This window comes from Watersipora subatra, chromosome 9 (genome assembly GCF_963576615.1).
Source record: "Watersipora subatra chromosome 9, tzWatSuba1.1, whole genome shotgun sequence".
Classification (NCBI taxonomy): Eukaryota; Metazoa; Bryozoa; class Gymnolaemata; order Cheilostomatida; family Watersiporidae; genus Watersipora; species Watersipora subatra.
Genome location: NC_088716.1, coordinates 54,394,009 through 54,410,128, shown reverse-complemented (window position 1 = coordinate 54,410,128; position 16,120 = coordinate 54,394,009). Strand labels below are relative to the sequence as shown.

The 16,120-nt window shown below is 37.3% G+C and overlaps 1 protein-coding gene across 3 annotated transcripts in view; it reads left to right on the top strand.

Annotated features, from left to right (window-relative positions):
- The window catches only part of LOC137403771 (rho GTPase-activating protein 20-like), a 42,964-nt gene that overhangs the window by 6,120 nt on the left and 20,724 nt on the right, over positions 1-16,120 (top strand). Inside the window, exon 3 of one of the 3 annotated variants that reach the window (XM_068089807.1) lies at positions 8,733-8,813. In XM_068089807.1, coding sequence (XP_067945908.1) covers positions 8,733-8,813 — 81 coding nt within the window. Of the gene's footprint in view, positions 1-8,732; positions 8,814-12,074; positions 12,232-15,737; positions 15,804-16,120 lie in introns of those variants that run through there. The other 2 variants (XM_068089808.1, XM_068089809.1) reach the window with 2 other exon arrangements.

Sequence of the window (16,120 nt, the reverse complement as noted above, 5' to 3'; positions counted from 1 at the left end):
GGCGGTCGTCGATGCTCGTCGAAATATCGGGAATATTTGACAGCTGCAAACTTTCCCGACGTGTCAGCGATGCTTTGTCGATGCCATCAATTCATGGTTCACATAACCGACGGTGGATGCCAAAAGGGAATCGCGGTACATAAATTCTTTTAATTTTGAAGTACCAAAAGAATTTTACATTCATTATTCGGAAGAGCTAATAGGTCTCATCCACTTTTGTATTCCTACACACACCTTAGGTCCTACGATATGTGTAGGCAATACAATTATTATGCTTTACAGTTACAAGGCTACATTACCTCCGATAACTTTTCCTCATTAAGGAAAAAGCATTAAAGTATGTGTCTGTATTTGAAACAACATGTAATGGTGAACAATTATTTTCAAGTTGATCTTAACCAAAAGTAGACTGTGTTCACGGCTTACTGACCGATAATGCAAAAACCAGTTGAGAGTAGCCGCCATCATCAGTATCAGCAGATGCACAACAACTCGTCAAATGAAAGCAGTTCTGGTAATCATACTAATAAACTAATCAGTCTGAATTGCGCTGAGCTGAATATATATTTGTATTTACATTTATGTTCATTTTAAATTTAAATAAACCCACATTTAACTGCATATAATTGCTGTTATCGCGTATGGCCCTTTAGTAATATGATAAAAACTACTTGGCACCAGATATGGTTTCGCACCCATATTGTAAGGTAATATTGTAAGCATATCCATAGTCTCAAGTGTAGTCCCAGTCTTAAATATATCCAAAAATTTGGAGTTGTCTTCTTCATACAACTTTTGGGGGTATTTATCCGATGAGTAACTATACTCTATTGAAGATCTGTGCCAGCAAAAGATGAAATATTTTTAGCATACATCAGGCGTTCTCCTTATAAGGCAAGCGTTCGATTATCGTAGCCTAAACTTTGAAAATATTTCTAAAGATTGGGGCCACGACTTTTGCTTATTCTCTGCTAGCAATCAGCTCGCCAAAGCCCAGGATTTCTTTCATAGCCTGCAGGTGGGTGCTTTAGACGCTAGTTCTCAAGAAACAGGTGGAGTTTTGAGACCAAATATTTTTACCAACCTGGCAGAAGGCACAGAGCATATGCGTGTGAGGTTTGGGCGCAATGTGTTCAAATGTCCAAAAAATGTAAAAACATATAGTGGTTGCGCGGACAGACACATGCGCACACCGCACATATATTGGCGAAGTGCGATTTATTAACATGGATATGTGCACTCTACCTGACTACGTTATTGTGTCTCATTGTGTACCACAATCAACGCAAAGACTATCGTGATTCTCTTAAAACTACGAGCTATGCCCGATTGGAATTCGAACGCCTCACTTGTACCCTACCCCGTATTCTTTACTCGGAGGAATTCAAAAGTACTCTAGGTTGGCTGATATGAGGTGAAGGCCATAAAGACCATGTGGGACCTCGACTAAGTTTGCACTAAAATGACTAAATCAAGGCAGACTATTGTAATTCTCCTAAAACTGTGAGAGATGCCCAAATACCGAAGGTGTACCTAAATGCATACTCCAACATACCCAAGATCTTTAAAGATTGTAGTTTTTGACTATCAAATTAATATTGTACTCATCATCTTATAGATCTGTTTTAAAACCTTTATTGACTACGCATTGACGTCTTAAATGAACATTTGAATGTTTCAAACTGGTGCTAAAGTTTAACGCTTTGACAAACAGACTATTAATAATATATCTAGTACAATGCTTGTGGCCTGTTTCTATCAAGTGCAATCTCACGCTGTGCTGCAGCCGATAAGACTGTTGACACAGCTTGCCCTGCACCATTAACTGAGAAGCCATATCATGAATTGACGTTAATTAACCTCGCCCTTGCCTTGTACATATTTGTTATATCCGTAATACCAAAATATCGGCTATTCTTTTCTTTCTAGCAATATTTTGACACTAGTGACAGCATAGAAGATGTGATAATGCATAGTCTTTTATACAGCCTGCTGACAGCGATACCTACAGTAGGTAACAGCATTATGGAGTAGAGTGTAATAGGAAACCATTAAGATAGGGAGTGAGTTTACCTTGAGGGGCTGTCATAAGGTTTAGCTGCATATACTGATGAGTGATGAAGCTGCATATACTCTGCCATGCTTGGTTGAGCAAGTCTTGCTTCCATAATTGCCCTGTGATTTGTCCCTCTCCAACATTTAGAGATAATTGGAAAGCCTTGCTAAAGACCAGCTGTAGGCTGTTTTGCTCAGCTATCAGATAGAATGGCTATATCGATAGCTTCTGGTTAATTCTATATATGATTTTGTAATGGATAAACATAGAAAGTGGAAGAGTGTGTGGTCTATATCTCCGGTAAGAATGTTATCTTTAAATCATGTTGAAGCGTGTTTGCTTTGTTGAAGATATGCCTAAAACAAAAGATCATGTCTGCTAGAATTTTCGGTATCTGTATTTTCCATTCATCTTTTAGTTTTGACATGTCTGATTATTCGCTTGTATAAACAGTAACTAGTAGGTCCCCGGTTACACACACTTATTCATAATAGCCCCGGGTGCATTGCCTGAAAAACTACCTACGCAAACAATTGGCAGCTTAGCATTGTTCCCGTAACCGCTCTGTTTGCATTTGGGTGTTGCTGCGTATAGCTAGCCAGTGTCAGGGCAGAGCATTGCACGCTTACAATAGTCAGGCTTGTTGGAAAAAGAACTTTCATTCGCTGCCATGGATCTCGAATGCTAAAAGATTTTGTCATCAAAAATGTCGCAGACCCCAAAGGGTCGTCGATCGTCAAAGGAAACCATGAGAAAAAGTCATAGCTTCGGTGCCATGGCTGACCTGAGTCTTCCGTTGTCAAGAGTGCGACGACGAAATAAAAAGTCTATAACTATGAAAGGTTCGTACAGCCTGCAGCTTCCGAGTGATGGCGGTGTCGTTATTCGCACTGTATCCGATGACTCGGCATCAGTCGATTCGCTTGACTTTGACCATATAGGGGATCTAAATGAGTCATCAGGGGTGAGTCGTATGTGTATATTACAATAGCGTATGGGGTGGTATTCTGAAGTATGTTGGAATAGCGTAACATGCACAACGGCCAAGCTCTCCATTTTTTGTTAGTTTTCTTCACAGCCTGACTAGACTACGTCTTATAGCCCGACTAGTATTTCCAACTCGTCTCCCATAGCCAACTCATAAATTCCATATGTCATCTTCAAAGAGATGAGCTGCGATTGTGGTTTAGATTGGCTTAGATTTCTCGAGTCATTCTAATATCATATTGACAGGCAACGCGTATCTACCTGTCCTTTGTTTTTACTTTCTTTGGGTCAACTGGCTAAATAGCTGAGGAATAGTATGACCATTATACCAACCTGAGAAGGGAGGGTGTAGACTTTCCTCTAGCTGGTCAGAGCTCATAGATTTAGGAAATAGAGGAAGTGTCAAAGTTTTGTATCTGCATAATTTGTAGTATTGATAAATACCATCGGTTGTACAAAGTGAAATACTTATCAAGGGTCATGTGTACTACTAGCTAACTCCACAGGTGTTTACTGAGGCTTTTAACCCTTGTGCTGCTGGTAAATTTTCGCCAGTCGCCAACCTAGGCATCACTCTACAGCCATATTTCTAGCTGTTTCGAAATATTTCTTTAAAATGGATGTAATCTCTCTTATATGTTGTTAGTGAGTACTTTAAAATCCATGTAACCTCCCCTATGCACTGTTGCTACAGTGCCATAGTATCAGCTGCTGTTTAGTTATTTTGGCTGTAGCCAGCTCTGTGTTCCCATGCCTCATTTGTGTACACAGATAGCATCTCAGCAGGCTTCTTACCACATCAAGTGTTCACTCAAAGTAGTTCCCTTCAAACCTTCATTTAGAGAGTGAATACACTCTTCTTACTAGAGTCTGACATTTCCACCGAGAATGAACTTAGCTTAGCGCAATATCTTATCTTGTCAAACGAGTATGATAATTAGAATAATTTAAAAAAGCAAGTCACTTGTTAGCTAAGATTACCGTATAAATCCTGTTTGCTTGTTCTAATGTCTTTGGGTCAATTAGATGAAATAACCTGTCAATGATGTTTTAATACATTTGTATTTTTTAAATTCACTGGTTTGCTGGATGAATATTAATCGCAAGAACAAGCATAAACCAATGTTTCAAGTTTATATTACTCAAAAACTGAATAGTACTTGATATATTAGGATTAGATGCATTCAAATCATATGTGAAGGGGGTTTAAAGATGAATTTGTGCCAAATTTTTGTACATTTTATTAGAAAGTATTATTATGTTTCTATCATTTCTATCATTGTTTTTCTTCTGGATATTTTAACTGCAATCAAGTTTTGTTGATTTTAATCTTGGTAACACCCTGGCAGCAGATCATCTCAAACATCAAAACCGATCCGCTTACAATGAAAAGTACCGATACTTTCTGATAAAATCTACTAAAATTTGGTGAAAGTTCATCTTCAATAGCTTGGGTGACAACAGACAACAGGTGACAACAGACAACAGGTGACAACAGACAGACTCAAACAAGTGTTTCCTAGATGTTTGCTACACAGAATTGCAATTGCAGCAAAGTAATAATATTTGTTATAAACTTTTGCTGATGCAGTGTGTGACCAGAAGCTGACAGCGTACTCATAGTTACTTATTGCAATTATTATTTTCTGTGGGTGAGGAGAAATTGCGCACAAAGACTGTCACAGACAGCACTTGGTGAATTATCCACTTAGGTGTGTGAATAGAGTCAGTGCTACTACACCCATATCCTTTGTTGAGCGAGTTTAGAAAATCCATAATACTGGCATATCAACAAGTTATCTTTCTGAATGTAATAATTGATTTGTCTATTACTCCCCTCGAAATGCACTTGGTTCTACCCACTGATAGCTCTCACATCGAAGCTATTTCTAGTCGGTAGAGGCTGATACGGGCAAATGTTCCTGCCAAGATGTCAGATTATGTCAGAAAGCTAAAACATTTGGCAGACTGTTTTGCCTTCTACAGGATACATAGATCAGTATAGATGTATTTAGTAATGCACTGAGATAACATACTATCTTAAAGATGCCCGTAACCCCTATTTATCCCAACGGCAAACAATAGCATACTGTGTTTATTCGAGGAACAAAGTTATGCAATGCTGTGGAGGCCTTTGAGGTCAGGGGTAAATGCACTAGCCCACAGGGTCACTGCTAAATAACCAACTCACCAATATGAATTGAACAAATCATTATTCCAGGCAACAGCCCACTTCAATTTTATACCATTTTAAACCAAATAACCTCGACATTTGTATGCTATATAGGCTCGAAGTTAGTCTCTTTTTTGCTTTTAATTGCTCGTCTTAAGACAAAAGTACTTTCCTAGACTAGTAAACAACCTTGGCATACACTTTTATTGTATGAAATCATAATATATCTAATACTATTTAATGCTATTTTATTTTGGAAGAACAAAAACTAGTACAGTTGTTTATGCCATTTGTTACTGTTGTTGGTCATTCATCAAGTGGGTAGAGTTTTTGATAATACAAACAAACCAACGTTTATTTGTTGCTGGGTAAAATTTCTAATCGGTGCAATATAAACACTTGAAGTTTATCCAACCACACAGGCGTTATTGCAAAATCAAGAGGATAGACATAGAAATGTGCTCATCGCACTTCAAACAAAATTACTCAATACGAAAGTCAAGTGTCAATTGGGAGTTTTTCAAATATTAAGCATTTTTGAATAAAATATTTCATTAGGTCTCTGGCTTTCTTACATTGTAAACTTCACGCTGGCTTATTCACTCAAAAGAATGCACTATTTAATTAAATATTATGTTGTGTAAAAGCCTTGGTATTTAAAAGGGATAGTTATAATGGAAGCCCATTAATAAAATTTGTGGAATTATCAACAGATCTTGTGCATGGCTATTCTTCAATCAACCACTTGGTAGAATCTAGAATCAACCATTTGATAGAATCTAGAATCAACCATTTGGTAGAATTTGGAATCAACCATTTGGTAGAATTTGGAATCAACCATTTGGTAGAATTTGGAATCAACCATTTGGTAGAATTTGGAATCAACCACTTGGTAGAATTTGGAATCAACCACTTGGTAGAATTTGGAGTCAACCACTTGGTAGAACGGGGCTGACCAGGGCCACACTAACATGTAGATATCTGGTCATTTTACTAATTAGGATAATCTTTAATGGTCCAGGCCACTGTTAAAATTTAAATGTCATAAGAATAATAAGTAATGATGGAAAGTTAACCATTGCAAGTCAATATACTTCAGCTTGGTTTTTACAACAATAGTGCAGGGTCTGTATTTGCTATTCTTTTGCCTGCCTTTTTGGCAGCAGTTATTAGCAAAACTGCCTCATACACCACAGAGCAGCAAACCTCATTTTCTTTTGCAATTCTGCTCGCCACTAGTGGTTCCTTTTTACTTCTGGAGAGCGCCAGTCAGTCTGGATGCTCCAAAACAGTTGTAAACCTATTTTAGCAAGAAAAACTCAGTGGTGCTTGCTAACCTGGCTTGCTTCTCATTGGTATATTACACCTCGGCCAGTGATCACACTCTCACAAATGTGATAAATAAAAATTTCGTTGTAGTTTACAAATTCAGGGGTACAAAATTTTATGATTTTGGCATTTTCATGAAAACCTGATGCCGAATATTAAAAATCGGGGAAACGAAAATCAGGAAACACCATTTTGTGAAGTCGTAACATCTACTTGCAGGAAGTAGAATGGGTGTCGGTGAGGCGTTTGTTATTCAGCCCGTAGCAGAGATCTAAGAGAGTTAAAATATATCATACATGATTTAACAATTAATGACCTGTGTCTAATCCATGTGTCCCATTTAAGCTTGTTCACTTTTGCTCCGCTGCCTTGAGGAACAGTTTTTCCTAACGGCTGACAATTAGTTTAACTGGTAGGACTCATATTTGCGCATTCATCTGTGATAGTTCATGAACGTGATCAAAAAATAAGACAAACAACCCTTTTCTTATCACTCGTTTTCCAAGAGTGTTCTGTTTGGTATAGTTTCAAGGATGCAGTTTCTAAAAAGCGCAAGATTTCGTCAGATATGAGATATCTGTCAACTTTGCTATTATCATCGCATCGCTATGACGCAGTTTCACCCGAGTACCTGTTGTTTGTTGCCATTATCGAAGAATTTTGGGTCAAGCTATAGCCTTATCTCAAGTATTGGTTTGATTCATGGATTGTCAAATATTTTTCATTAACAGCGCATTGTGACACACGGTGAGAATCTCGAGCAACTATACATTATCACCCTTGAATATTATATCTTTGTGTTTGTTTAAGTCGGTGTTTGAACAAGTAGCTGAGATAATATTAAACTAGGAATGCTGATGAATGAAGCTGCTCTGACAGAATCATTTCCGATACGCGAAGCTGAATGTAAAGACGCGTTAGTAAGTTTCCCACGGCTTTACTGAAATCAACATGATACTGCCCTTTCAGTTAGTAATGCACCAGCTTGGCGTACTGGAAATATGTATCATATTAACTAATGAGTTCGGATTATCAGCTAGTTTTGAAAGTTGTTCATCTTGCTCGAAGTCATTACTAAAATCCATGTACAACCAGGATATTGAGTACACTAATCATAGATAATGTTGTGGTAAAACCTCAAATAGGGAGTTGTCGGTCACTGAATAATGAATTTGATATTCCTTATTCCCCAACAACCCCTGTCACATTATCTCTTTCATTAACTACAAAAGGTTATCTGCCTGCTGTATACATTTGGTATTTAGTGTTATGCTCTTGTCATTAAAACCAAAGTTCATAGAATGTACATTTCTATTTATGACTGCAAATGAGACGCCTAGGTTTGGTTTAATAGGCTGGTTTGATAACAAGCATAAGTTTGAAATGCTAGATGCATTTTTCAGCGCTTTTAAAACAAATGTTTTTATTCAAGAAAACACATAAGTTTTATTCATTATACAACAGTAGCGTATGTCAATAACAACCACAGTCTTGTCGTGATATGTAGTTATGTAACTGATCATTTACTAAAACAATGTAGTGAGCAAAGTATTATTAAGATGTAGTTTATTTCTTGTCTGATTCTTTCGTAGAACTCGATTTAAAATAGCCCAATGTTTACCACGAGAGCTAGTCTGGTTATTAAGATAACTAAGGATATGTTGTTCTCCCACATCCTGATATGCAATGTTAAAAATTTAAGTCGATGGCTTGCCACTGTTTGTCAATACAAATGATATTATAATATTATATATATAATTATATATAATACTATAATAGTTCCAAAATTCATCAACTTTTATTATGAGTATAACTCTTTTTTATTATATGAAACCTATTTACATGTTACTGACCAACAAATTCAAACACTTGTATTTTTGTCGGTACTAAAATATAAAAGCTGCCTATTTCTTAACTTCTCACCATAAACGCATACACAAAGTGTTGCTTACTGAGCTACAAAAATATTTCGGCAGCTTATCGGTCAGACCAAGGGATTCAAATTTGTAGTTTGAATAAGACCAAAATTGTAACAAAATAATCTTTGAGTATATCTTTGTTTTTCTTGAGTTGTTCCAGAGTGTATGGCAATTGTATTACCCTTTGTTTTTTGCATTAAATTCCGCTATTATTACGCTATAGTGTATGACAAGAGATCAGTAAAACTGCACTCATGGTTTTTTGCAGGTACAGAGGCTAGAATTATCCCAAGTGGAAGCAGAAATCAACAAATTAAAGCATGCAGAGTCAAACGATCACATTAGTGAGGTAATCATTACTATAATTGTGTCATATTATTCTTTTCTCGTTTGATGTCATGATAGACGATCACCCCACGTTTGATGTTGTTGGGAATCGTCTAATAGTTAATGAATTCGTGGCATCGCAACTAATAATTAACTTCATGTTTCAATTAGCCATGAAAACTTTGAAAGGAAGTGGCATGACTAAGTTGAATTAGGTAGTGTTGCTGAGTGGAACATTTACGGTGTCATCTTTTCATCTCACAGAGAACAAAGATAGATATTAACAACAACCAGTAAAAATCAATGTAAACGTGCCTCATTTGCCCTTCTAGATTGCATCTGTAAGCAGGTTAGAGAAGAAATGTAGAGTAGACAACTTCTTATGGTTTTACTCAAATACACAAATTGTCTATCTTCAGGGTAGACAATTCTAAATAACATGCGTAAATCATTCCAGTATTTCACAGGTCCAGTAGTGTTTGACACCATTGATTGTTAGAGACTATGCCTGTGTATACATATCACTTTATTCACAATAATTTCATTTAAAACAAAAAATGTTTCCAAATTATGCCGTACAAGAATCCTAAAACATAGTGTTTTACATATATTGCTGTTCAACTCTTTTACCAAATAATTAGAGGTTTAATTCTTATCTTGTCTTTCTTACTACAAAAGATATGTATGTCAAAACATTGCTTCTACCAAATGGCTGGTATGTTTACACTCGACGAGTTTTATCTGTTGTGTATATTCCATTTAAACTGGTCATACAAGTTCAGATATTAGTTTAGGTCTTCAGCAAGGAACTAATGATAAAGAAATAGTTGAAGCATAGCAATGCTTATACATGAACGATGAACTGAGTAGATCAGACAATGATGCTAAAAGGTGGCTATCACTATGGTTTTAGGATGCGGTTAACCCGCACGATGAAAACTGCAAAAATCCACAAACTAAGCAAGTTTTGTTACATGCAAATTTTCATCAATTTTTTCATGTTTGCAAAAGATGCAAGCAGCACATGCAAATAATGCGCGAGAAAATGACGCGCATGCCATTCCATTTTTAAAATTTTCTAAATTTTAGTCGTTCATACTTTGATTTGAGCAGTTACGAATACGATGCTATAATCTCTAGTGGAGGAATCCTTATCTTTTTAACGAAGCATTCGTTTTAATCTGCTACACGCGAATGACCATTGAAACACATCTTACAGTAACTCGATGTGCAGACAACTCCAAATCTGCATTATCCGTGTCACAGAAACATACAGAATACCTGCTAATGGTTTTCTCCAGTATATTTGGTGCATGTGTCCAACAGGATAACAACTAACCATAACATGGTGGTGATACTTAGGGGTACTTGAGCAGGAGACTCTGTCTCCTTCGCTAATGATGTTGATGGCGAAAACCTTTTGCGTTTTGAAGAAGTTATTGGAAATAGTAAGCTTAATTCAGTATATATCTTTGTAACAAATAAAAATAGGAAGGGTTGCAGAAAATAGCCCTGAGCGCATCAAGTATATTTAATATAATTGAATAGATCGTTGGGAAGAAACTTTAGCTTAGTGTTTGAGGCAACAAATGTATCTTCCGAGTGCTCCTAGCCGAGCACAGGTTGACTAGCTACTCCTTTACTCAGACAGCAGAATGAGCAGACATCTAAACTTAGCTTATCTTCCCTTTTAGCCACCATCAATCATTGCAACATTCTTCGCTTGCTAGTCATGTAATCTGTGCAGTGAAAAGTATATCATTTGATTCAGTCAGGTTTTTTGTAACGCGACTGTTTTTCATTACAAAACTTCAAAGCAGAAGTAACTAGTACGCCTGCTACTAACATGAGAAACAAGGTCAGAGTATAGTGTGGAGATTGATGGGAACAGTTGCAATCATCTAGCTAATAGTTTTCAATTACGATATCAAATCAAATTGATGTGCGCTATTATCTTTCCTATTACTGTTTTAAATCTGTATATGAGATCTTTTCTTTCAAAGTGGAACCACCTAAAAAGGTCTACCAACATAATAGTGCGTTTCTCAAATGCACATCTGTGAAACAATCTGGTTTTTGGAGTCGGCATCACGCTGCCAAAACGGAGAGAGAGTTCCGAGGTTTGTCAGAAATCTTTTTAGAAATGCACTTTTCTCAAACATATCCAATTCTTTCTACTTTTTGTCAAATCCGGTGGTATGATACGCAACATTGCAGTCTGTAGGTATTACCAAATGTCATACAATGAGGCACATGTTTACTCGGCTCCATCTCAATAATATTTACTGTCAACTTTGAATTCCGACTAATACAATATCTCTTACTTGAGGTCGTTATTAAAACAATGCCCTGGTTGATTACTATAGCTACTGGGCGATCTGAGCCTAAGGATATCATGGTTATGTGAAGCGACTATTTCTGTTTAGAGGTAAACTCCGCAGATGGTTTCTTTTGAATAGCCTGACGAGATTGTTTGCGACTATTGTTTTTCAGAGGATCAGTTGTCAAATAAATTTCTATTTTATTTGCGGTTGTTTGTAAACTACCTCCCCGTGTTAAAGCTATTGTTTGCAATCCGCAATCTATAAGATGGATAACGAAAAATGCTTTACAATATTTTTGTTACAAAACACCATAGTACGGTTTGTTATCCGTAGCGACACATCTGCTTAGTCGCGAAAAACTGTGTGGTGTACTCGGCCTCTTCGACTCACCTCTAGATATACTCACCTCTTTATCAGCAAAGGTAAGTGTGCCAATTACTGGTCTATCAGAGATTTAAAATTGAATAATGTTTGTAAAGAGGGTGGAGTAAATGACTTGAAAACAGTCAGATAGATATTCTATAAAAATTGACAATTTTCGTGAGTTTTATGAGAACTTGCCAACAGCTGTTGATCACAACACAGCCAATGACATGCTATATAGTGCCTATTGCATTAATTTTGTTCTCCTTGTGGTACAATCGTGTGCCACTTACTAGGTCAGATGTATAGGCAGCACATACTTTGGTGATGATGTTTTTCACATTAATGAGTAGCCTCTGAGCTTTGTTTACAGCGTATCTCTTCTTTCAACATCATCTAAACTTTCCTTGTTTCAAATCAAGCATGCCTTCGGTGTCACGTCGCCTACTGCCAACTATGTCATCATTTATTACCATGAACGAAAATGTTCTGCCACAACTCTTCGTTGCGCGTGAATAACTGTTTGTTTTCGATTGACCACCCGTATGTTGTAACAAACAAGAAGAGTGTAAACCATTTCACTGCCATTAGCTGGCAAATCTAGTAGCGTTTTCATAGCTAGACACGCTCCGCTTGTGCCTTTTGCTTTTAATTCGTGTTCCGAAGCGTGTTCGTATGTCGAGGAGGCCAGGATTCTTCTTCGCCAACCATGGCCGCCAACTTTCGGATGGTGCTTTGCTCGGTAGAAAGCGGGTAGGTTATAACAGCATAAAGCGAATTTTCTTTCTGTATTGCTATGTCGACGGCTTGCCAAGTATAATGGATTTTGGCAAAAAGCGGCACTTGAAAAGTGTTCAATATGTTTACGTAATGTAATCATGCTTTGGAGTAAATCCAAAGAGCCCGTCATTTGAGTTCCTGTCACAAATTGGATAAGTAGAGTGATAGATCTATTGACTAGCTCTGACCGAGATTATCATCCATTAATTGAAGTGGCTGTCATGACTCTGGCTACATAAACTAAACAAAAGACAAAAGTGTTCTCGTGTCTGCAAAGGTAACATAAAATATTACAGTACTTCATTACTTCCTGGTAACAGCAGCCTGTGCAGGCTCTAGCACTGCCTGTGAATCTATAACGGCTGACAAACTGAGATGCTCTGTCAGTGGTTCAGAGCACATCTGTAGCACTTCTCTATTGCAAACAAGACACGCAGTTTCAAGAAATGATTGAGTTCATGCCATAAATCTATATATTAGTTATCATATTAATGCTGCCTTGTGGCAGAGCGCGCTGGCAGACTTCTGTAAGCAAACCAACTGGCTAAACTAGGCAATTTTTTGTTGAGCCGCAGGTAAATTTAGACTCGTAGGTAAATTCAAACAGCCACTTACGGCTTCATTTACATCTAACACACTCAATGACTTCGGAGTCTTTAATTTTAGCACAACTTCAAAAAAATTATTTTTTGTTGAAATTGTTGCTGACAGAAATATGCAGAGGCAGTAAATCATAAACATGGAATAGAAGCAAAACTTGAATTGCTATTTTTAATCGCGCAAAACTGTGATCCCTTCAACTCTTGTATCTACACATTCTTTACCAACGATGATTTTATTATGGCCTTATTATGGTCCTAGATGCTTTAAACATGAATTATCAGTAACTTCATTTTTCACGAGTTTAAACTAAGATTTTGACATGAAAGTCATGAAGTGATTTGGACATGCATGCAATTACATATGTAGTAGGTCTATTGCAATGTGCAATTGGGCTTCCGTACTAGGTTGCCATATTGGACTGATATATTGTGCTGCTGTACTGCGCTGCCGTATAGCGATGCCGTACTATACTGCTGTACTGTATGGTCGTACTGTGCTGCCACTAAATGTACCTGGAGTCGTATTTGCTTCTTTCCAAATAAACAACAGGCTCTAAAACCTCATGCCAAAAATGTCGACTAACCCACAGATTTTCCACAATGCATTGATGTGTTATAGGTTAACTTGTCTGTCAGCAGCTTTGATTTTATGAGGGTTATTGCAGTGAACCCTGGACCTCATTGTCTGCATTGTTCTGCCAGTATGAACATTGCTAGCTACTCTTGTTAGGGGTACATAGCTGGCACTTCTTCCAGTCAAACATCTCAGAAGACATCCCATACTAGTATATATGTCTGGAGACTTTATCGAATCATTGCCTCAGAATAGCTTGCTTACGTAAATCCTGTCAGTAGCTTCTTTAAATATACTTATAGCAGCACTTTTAAACCAACTTTTGCTATCTTATTACTCAAAGGATCTATCAAAAAAATTGGACTTTCATCAAAAACATCTGGAACATTATTTTTAGGGAATGGCAGCAGTGAGTGATTTTACAGCTCCTCTGTAAGATAGTTTTTCTTGTTTTTGAACTTACGAAACGCTTGATTTCAAAAGCAGCCATGCAACGCATGTGGATGACACAACAATGGGTGATAGGAAAATTCTGTTTTCTTAGTGATAGGCATTCTTTCTAGCATTCTTTTCACACTATTCACCAAATCCCTTATTTTTAATCAACTCGCTAGGTACATGCATGCTGATATAGGATGTATCCCACTCTCTCTTCTCACAGACTGGATGTTCCTTGTTAACTTTAGAGTAAGGCCTCTTGAGTGAAATTATCACTTCAACACTAAAGAACCTTCAAAATAACAATCATTTGGGTAGATAGTAGTATCTCCATGTTTCAGCAACCTCTCTCAGTTTCATAAACTTCTCTTAGTTTCAGCAACCACTCTCAGTTTTAGCAACCATTCTCAGTTTTAATAACCCTTCTCAGTTTTAGCAACCCTTCTCAGTTTCAGCAACCCCTCTCAGTTTTAGCAACCTTTATCAATAACCTAAGGTTTATATCTCATCATAGATGTATTTATATATTATAGATTTATTGCGACTTGGTACATATGCATGTAACATTGCTGCAAAATGTGAAGGTTACCTCACTTTTCCTTGCTTCCGAAGGGCCATCGCTAAGCGGATGTTTAGTAAAAATCAAATTTCATCAAACCTTTAGAAAAGTCGTTGACAAAAATATTTTGCCGATGACGGTAATAACGATGCCTATGAACTAAGAAAAGTTGAGGTTTACCTCTATAGCTTGGAATAAAGTGATTTTCTAAAGCGATAACAACCGTTTCGGTAGCCGTTGGGCAAAAACTGTTCAAGTTAACAAAGTTGAAGTCGAGTTATCTAAAGCAATTTATCATTACGTGGGAACGGACTAAAAAAACCATTCGAGGTAACCATGAGTTCGAGCTATCCAAGGGCGAGTTATCCATGTTTGACTGTATACCATAAAAAGTTTAAAAAACCTGTGTTTCAAATGAACTTTTTAACGAGGTACTCCTCTGTACTTGCTCTCTACTTGCTCTCTACGAGTCGCCCCAACACCTCTGTGTGTGCAATCGATCTCTGAAGGCTTTACGAATGTCACCATGATTCTAGCAATTCTTACAGTGATGCTCACAATGGATTCAGACCTGTGTACCGATAGCTCGTTGTGACTGGCCTTATTATAAAAAAATAGTTGTATCTCATTGTTTGTGCAAAATGGTTTTAAATACTGTTTTTATGCATGTTGAACAAATCCAACATGAAAATCGTACTCAAATGGCCTAAAGGAATACATGAAGGAAACCAAGTGTTTGTATAACTTCTTTATTCGATTATCGCTCGTGTTTAAAAGATCAGCGACTCGGGTAAGCTCACCGATAAGGAACGTATGTAAATGAGTAAATTAGTGAAAGTATCAATTAGAGGTATATCTGAGAGGTGGTATTGAGAGGTTACAGCTGAGCTAGTATGTGTCGTTGACTTATAAACTCCTTGATCTCATCAATCAGAACCATCTAGCTATAATTACCTATTAAGTTAGGCAGATGAACTTAGCTGTTTCACCGCTCAAAAACCTTACAAACGCTTCATTTTTCGTACAAATCGATGCTGAACAGAGGAGTTATACGATTAAGCTACTATTATAGCAATGTTGTATACTGATATTTTTAATGTTTGATTGCCATGTTAGCCGTGTTTGATACTATCGGAGTCGAGATTTTCTTATTGACCTTCGCACTTCTGCGTCTGAGATAATGATAGTGCCAGGTATTATATGGCCAGTGAACTACACGCAAAGTGCATAGGCCAAGCCTGTCTCACTTACTGCCTACCAGTTGGTGGTCGTGCCTCTTGTTACATGGTCAACTTCTGCTTCTCTAGCTTGCAACTTAGCAATGGTACGCAAAAATGGAACGTATTTTCGTAGTCACAGCTTATCTGATCGGGTAAGTAGTCTTTGCTAGCTGCACTTTGGGCAAAAGTTTAAGTGTATTTTTTTCAAGTGAACAAAAGTTTTTATTTGAGAGCTCATGACGGACCGTCAAATTTAGTTCAGAAACTTTTCCAACTCAGTTTTTCTCGCTGCATGTTCAATTTTTACGAGGTTTGCCGCATCACGGCGAATTCCACTCTCTCGACATGATTGTGTAGTGTTCCTATGCCTTTATTCTCCGAGCTTTTGCTCAGCTATCTCTTTCGAGATACTTGGCAATTGCCACAGTCGAACATCTCTGCTAGATTTGGCATGTTAACCTAAATGTCA